At 46.4% G+C, this 6,925-nt stretch overlaps 1 protein-coding gene across 1 annotated transcript in view; it reads left to right on the top strand.

Moving 5' to 3' along the window:
- The first annotated feature begins 690 nt into the window (after positions 1-690).
- Positions 691-6,925, top strand: part of LOC118117193 (contactin-associated protein-like 4) — a 64,244-nt gene continuing 58,009 nt past the window's right edge. The window contains exon 1 of the mRNA XM_047342147.1: positions 691-861. Within this exon, the coding sequence (XP_047198103.1) occupies positions 774-861 (88 nt within the window). The 5' untranslated portion in view covers positions 691-773. The remainder of the gene's footprint in view (positions 862-6,925) is intronic.

The following is a 6,925-nucleotide window of genomic DNA, read 5'->3' as shown; positions in this document are numbered from 1 at the left end:
AAAGTTGTAATGTTTTATCACACAACTTGTTCTCATTCAGTTTCATCATCATCAGTATCAAACACTCAGATGTTGTTGGTGGAAACTGGACAAATGGTACAAAAGTAGTCTCTCTCTCTCTCTCTCCCTCTCCCCCTCTCTCTCTCTCTCTCTCTCTCTCTCTCTCTCTCTCTCTCTCTCCCCACTCTCTCTCTCTCTCTCTCTCTCTCTCTCTCTCTCTCTCTCTCTCTCTCTCCCTCTCTCTCTCTCTGTCTCTCTGTCTCTCTCTCTCTCTCCCCCTCCCTCTCTCTCTCTCTCTCTCTCTCTCTCTCTCCCTCTCTCTCTCTCTCTCTCTCTCTCTCTCTCTCTCTCTCTCTCTCTGATATCTCTCTCTCTCTCTCCCCCTCTCCTCTCTCTCTCTCCCCTCTCCTCTCTCTCTCTCCCCCTCTCCCTCTCTCTCTCTGTCTCTCTCTCTCCCCTCTCCCTCTCTCTCTCTCTCTGTCTCTCTCTCTCTCCCCCTCTCTCTCTCTCTCTCTCTCTCTCTCTCTCTCTCTCTCTCTCTGAGTAGATATCTCTCTCTCTCTCCCCCTCTCCCTCTCTCTCTCTTTCTCTCTCTCTCTCTCTCTGAGTAGATCTCTCTCCCTCTCTCTCTCTCTCTCTCTCTCTCTCTCCTCTCTCTCTCTCTCTGAGCAGATCTCTCTCGGAGCTGGAGAGGAGAAGTCGCTAGTCTCGCTCGTCTCTCTCTTCTCCTCTCTTCTCCTCTCTTCTCCTCTGCAGCCTCCCGTCGCTTCACCATGGATCTGTGGACTAAATCACTCGCTTGGATTATCTCTCAGGTCCTCGTGCTTCTCTCCAGCCGGTGCGGGACAACGGGAGCAGAAGGTGAGCATGCGTGGCCGTGCGTTCTCCTACTTTCCCCCGGAGGAGACGGAGCAGGTCCGGGCTGCTGCAGACCCCGGACAGTCTCCTCTGGTTCCTGCTTGTGTCCTCCTCTCTGGAAACACCGGACTTCTGCAGATTGGTTGTTCTCAGCAACATGAGCGATAATAAAAACGCAGGTGTCTGGATGTTGGATGGCGCGTCTCCGTTGCGCACAGGCTGAATAAAGGGGGAGTTAAAGTGGTTCTATATGGATTGAGTTGAGTAATTTACGACTATTATAAGAGCAGATGACATGTATCCCCCTGTGGACACACATTAGGTGATTTAAAGCATGTAGTAAAAGGACTTTAGTGTCCCACCCCCCTTTCTTCGCTCCGTTCTGTCGCATTTAATTAGCTGCTTATTGACTTCCAGGGTTAAAAGGTTCATTCCCTCGTGGGGACCTTTGCTCAGGGGTTGATGCTCCGGACACAAATGCCTCTCGACTCCGAACACATCGTTATCACCCACACGCGTTAGAAGCCAGTTCATCCATTTGTGTGCGTAAAACAACGTTATAGGGCATCGTGGTTCATTTGGTGCGCAGGGCAGCGTGACGATTTGTGCTCACACACTCCAGAGAGCATGAGTGTGAGGGGGAGAGGTTGCTGGTTTGATTCTCTCACTCTTCTCTAATGAACTGTTGAGATATGTCGGTGCCTGTGGAAGCTCGTGTCTGCACGAGAAAGTGGCAGGAGTGGGCTTCTGCATGTGCCAGTGAACCAGAGTGTGAACACGGTTTAGCTCAGCAGTGAATGTGCAGGTTTATGTCTGTTCTCCTGCAGGAGGAGGACGAGAGGGAGAGAAAACCAAACAGATAGATGAGGAGGAGGCACGTGAAGGGAGGAGATGATGAATCTCAGAGTGTAACGAGGCACGTCTGTTTGTAATTGAAGCAGATGGCTGTAAAAGTTCTCCATCCATCCATCCTTGCTTTTACTCTCCTCTTCTACGACTCCTTTATTTCCCCACCTGCTCATCCCTTGGTTTTTTATTTAATTTAATCTGGTTGTGTGTTTTATTCCCTATCACCATCCCAGTCTTCTCCCTCCCTATAGGCTTCCTCTGAGCTTTAATCTTCTTCATACTCATCCTTCCTCTTCTTCTCACTGGGAGGGCGTTCGGCTGTTCGACAGAAGAGTAGTGTAGTAAGAAGGGACAAAGGAGGAGTGTGAATTTAGAAGAGATCTGTTGTCTTTTAGATTTCCTTCCACAGTTTCTCCAAACTATCTGAATCTCTGATTGTTTCTTCCTTGAAAGCTTCTCCTTCTTCCTGCTTTCTGACCCAGATCTGCAGCTAAACTCTCCATTCGTCTTTCTGCTCGCTGCCCTTTTCGTTTTGTGATTTGAAAATGTAAAATAAACAACAATGCTCAGAATTCACCGAGGTTCGATGGTCTTGCAGCCGAAGAGGCGTCTGGCTGAACAACAGGAGAAGTGTGACAGAGAGCGATTGCTTCTCCTGCACCTGGGAAAGGTGAAGGGAGAACGGAGGTGATGCAAGGAGAAGTAAACATTCAGAATAAATCTGACTCCTTCCATCGTTTCTCCCAAAACTCAGTTTCTTCCGTGAAGTCTTCTCTCAATCTCCTTCTCCTCCTTCCTGACTCAGATCTGCAGCTGCTCTCCGTTCCTCCGTCTCCTCAATGCTCTTTTCTCTTTGTGATTTGAAAAAGTCACATGAGCAACACGGTCAGAAATCGCTGAGGTTCGATGGTCTTGCAGCCGAAGAGGCTGAACAACAGTGTGACAGAGAGCGATTGCTTCTCCTGCTCCTGTGAAAGGTGAAGGGAGAAAGGAGGCGATGCAAGGAGGAGCATGCAGTCCGAATAAAATTGTTTCTCTTCACGGTTTCGTCAAAATATCAGAATCTCTTTCTCCTCTCAATCTCTCCTTCCTGCTCTCTGACTCAGATCTGCAGCCATCTCTCCATTCGTCTTTCTGCTCTCCTCCTCCTGCTGTTTCCTTGTAGGTTCTAACCTCCTCCTGCCTTCTGCACAGATCTCTGCCCTCCTGCTGTACCTGGTTCAGAGAGCTGCTGCGGTGCTGCTCGCCTCTTTCTTCCTGATTCCTCCTCTTTACGTTCCCCCTCTCCCTCTCTCCGTTTTCACCACATCACCTATAATCTCTCTCTCTGCATGTTCTCTGCTCTTTTCCTCCTCTCTGCTTCCTCTGGTTCTGTTTCTCCTGTTGCCTCGTCTCTGCTGCTGCTTCATCTCGTCCCACTAAAACAGTTTTGACAGGGAGAGCAGGAACATGCCTTTGTGTGCGTGTTCAGTTTTGCGAATAAGAAATTCAGACGATACAAGTTTAAATATGCAGCCATATAAACAGCTTTTAAGCTTTCAAATGCAGAATGGATCACAGAGGAAATAGATTAGAAGCTCAGGCTCTGCTGGTGGAACACAAACATTCACCCCTCGCTCTTAATTGGGCTCAATTAGCATGAGTAGCGGTAGTTGTAATGAAAAGAGATCATCACTAAAGAGCCACTGAATCTACACGTGAGGGAAAGAAGTTACAGTTTAATGGACTCACTGAGCGGTGAAGACTTCGGCAGTGACTCCTCCGCTGATTGGTTTGTGAGCTGCCGCTTTTAAAAAGTCTCCAGTTTGACATTTTGTCCAACGCCATTTTGTTTTTTAAAGCAGATGTAACCATATTTGGAGGAGCAGGGGGTGGAGCCTACATGAGAGCTGCACGCCCACATACACCTGCGACCTGCACCCATTGGTCGGTACTAGCTGTCAATCACACAGTATTGACGCCAAATGCATATGGTGCTTTATGGTCTATTTGACGCTAGATGGACCATAATTTACAAAAATGAACATCATGCTGTATTGAAGAAGACTTGAAAACTTTAGATTGAGATTGAGACTTTTTATACAGATACTTTACTATGACCGAGACCGATGCAGATACTTTGTTTTTCGCAGTTTCACGTCTGTCAATGTGTAAAAGCCTCAAAACAGTGTTAGACCATCATTTGATGTCCGAATCACAGACGGATAAAATTCTGAAGTAGAGGTTCTCCTGTACGATCTCATGCCATCGTGGGTGGGCAGAGTGAAAGCTCCATCAGACGTGTAAGACTGATCAATACTGAATAGTAGGTATACTGTATCATCTTTCTATTGGTCCAGCAGGAGGTAAGATCAGTATTTTCATGTCGTGACTCTCGTGTTTCCTCTCGTCTTCTGTTTTCTTTCGCTGCCTCGGCTGCTTTGTTCTCCCCGACTCTCTCCCCACTCTGTGTATCTCGCCCGTCCTGACCCAGCAGCACTCATCATGCACGGACCATAAACCACAGCAGCATAATAAATAAAGTCTGGGGAGGTGGAGGGATCTCAGCTGCAGGTTTCAGACTCAGCTTCATGTCTCCGTCCCCCGGAGAAGGTTCACTGTTCATTATGGAGGTGGGACATAATGACAACAAAGTAGGTTTACATATTCTAATGGCCACAGATGGCGCCGGGGTTCATGTGCTGTGATTGGAGGAAGTCGGCGTGTGGAACAGCCACCTGCAGGGCTGCAAAACCAGTGTGTGCTTAATCGCTTTTTGATTTTAACAGCATGATAGAGTCACTGTGTGTTCTGAAGCAGCTTCCTGCTCGGAGGTATATGAATGAAGGCAGGTCGGCTCAGTGTTTGCAGAGACTATAACGGTGCCATCCACCTGATAGACTGTGGCCATTCACTCTTACGGGGATCTGGAGAATACGGAGGTGGAATAGCTGCCAAAAACCACAAAGAAGAACAGTAAAGTCCCAGATTGTAAAACTAAGAAGAAGTAGAACATCACTCAGTAGAGAAACTACCTCCACCAAGCCCAACAGTCCCCTCACAAAACCACATTTTAATCCTCTACATCTTTCACACACTGTTGTGACCCCTCACAGGCTCGTCACAAACATAATTGAGTTAAAATGTAAAAACGGAAAAGGATAATAAAAACACAATAAAGTAAAATGGCACTCAGTAGAGCTCACACCCCCAACAAGGCCCAACAGTCGCCTCAAACTCAACCGAGCTGCAACGAGTCGTACAAACTCACAGATATCAGTTCCCCCGAAATATGCTTAATTGCTTTAATCAATTCCTGGGAAATTGATGAAAACCAGGATCCGCACAGAGTTGGACACACAAATAGAACAGATCAAGATGCGTGAATTACTTCCTGTGGAAACCGAAAGACAAAAAACTCTTACAACACTGAAGAAAGTGCTAAAAGAATTCATGGATCCATCTCAAACTTTAACAGGTTCTCCCTCCTCCCACCAAGTTTCGCTGAAATCTGTAACCAACCAACAAACAGACCAGCCGACGGGTGAAAACATAAAGTGGAGCTTAAATGTTGTGATAATCCTTTTAGGGTTTGTCACCGTAACACCTCTCACATTGCATACAGTTATTTACATAGTTATTAGCATATAGTTATTTACTCAGTACAACTTTAAAGGTAACTTGGCATCTCCCTTGAATTTTGAGTTTGAGCTCATTATCATATTTTGAAAGGTAAGCGACCGAAACGAGAGCAGAAAACTCGCTTTCTCAAAAGATCGCCACCTTTTGTAACGATGTTGCACTTACACTCAAAAATCACACGGTGATAAATCTATCATAAACAGCAAGAGGGACCAATTTTTTCCAGCTGGAGCAGCGGAGGAAAAGGAGCAGAATTGAATGTTGCCTCGGGGAAAGCTGCGCTCTGAATAAAGCATGTGTCTGTCATCGCAGATACGAGGCACAAACACACGTCAGCCAGCCTCCAACTTGTTTGTATGCCCGTGCACTCGGCTTTGATCGAACACAGCAAATTATCGCTGGATGTGAATGGCGGCTGTGCAGAAGGAATCCAGTGCTAAATATGGCAGTAAATTGCTGCGACTTTTTGAACATCACAGGCCGACGAGATGTGAGAGTTTGGGAGAGTGTCTCTCGGTGGATTGTTCCTTTCAGGTGGGTTTTTCTTTTTTCTTCCTGTGAAATGAGGCTGTAACCTCTGTGAGTCTGCAGGTTGTTTCCCGGCGGCTTAACAGGGGGGAAAACTTCAGAAAGTTTGACTGTGAATTCAGCACGAAGGCAGCAGAGAGAAAGAAGAGGAAGAGGAACGAGCAGAATCCCACACACACGCTGTCAGACACACAGCTGAACCTGAGCAACCTGCGGAACATGAATCCACACTTTTGTTCCAGGTTGTGGAATAACTCTGTCCTGTTGGTGTGGATGCAGCTGGAGACAGAAGCATGTGGCTAATGAGAGTTAAAGCTGCCAGATTGAAAATGAGCACCTCTAATGAAGCTGCTCTGTTTGTCCTGGACCAGTACGACATATTTAGTTGGTGAGATCAGAGACCTTTTAACAAAGGGAGAACTTCTACCCTCACGACTTACAGGTTGTGTAGGGGGCGCTAGTGAGGAGGTGGTAACTATACCTGCTAATCATCACCAAGCTCAGCCTCACAGGGCTGCATGGTCGGTGTGTACGTGTGATTAATGCGTGTACGTTGCTCTGCTCAGTAGATTTAAATAAAGTTGGTCCTGGGTGGTTTCAAGCAAACGTGAGGTCAAAGGTTATGCAGGCACGTTAGTATGAAGATGTAGCCGCCTGCAGTGAAGAGAGACTCATCTGACCTGCTGCTAAACACCTCACACTGTGGGTTTATTCCCAGTCCACATGTTTATTTGAAGGTAGCGGTGGTCACACAGCAGCAGCAGCAGCAGCTCACTTACGATTTACATTACAGCTCCTCAGTGTGTATTTACACAGGAAGATGAGAGGAAGAGGAAAACGGGGGAATTCTTGTCTGGCTGCGTTTGAAAGAGAATCTATTAAAGTAAATTAAACTTTGCTTGTAGAGAAATAACTTGCGATTAATTTTGTGAACATAAAAGTCTAATAAAATGAAAGCAAATGGTGAGTCCACTAGAAATATCAGTGTTTGAATGTAGATTTGAATAAACAGTTTAATTACGACTTTTTAACGTTTATTAAGGGTTTGAAATCAGATGCAGTTTGAGAA

The sequence above is a fragment of the Hippoglossus stenolepis genome, chromosome 11 (assembly GCF_022539355.2).
Source record: "Hippoglossus stenolepis isolate QCI-W04-F060 chromosome 11, HSTE1.2, whole genome shotgun sequence".
Lineage (NCBI taxonomy): Eukaryota > Metazoa > Chordata > Actinopteri > Pleuronectiformes > Pleuronectidae > Hippoglossus > Hippoglossus stenolepis.
The sequence above is the reverse complement of the archived record's forward strand: the minus strand, read 5'-3'. Positions and strand labels throughout refer to the sequence as shown.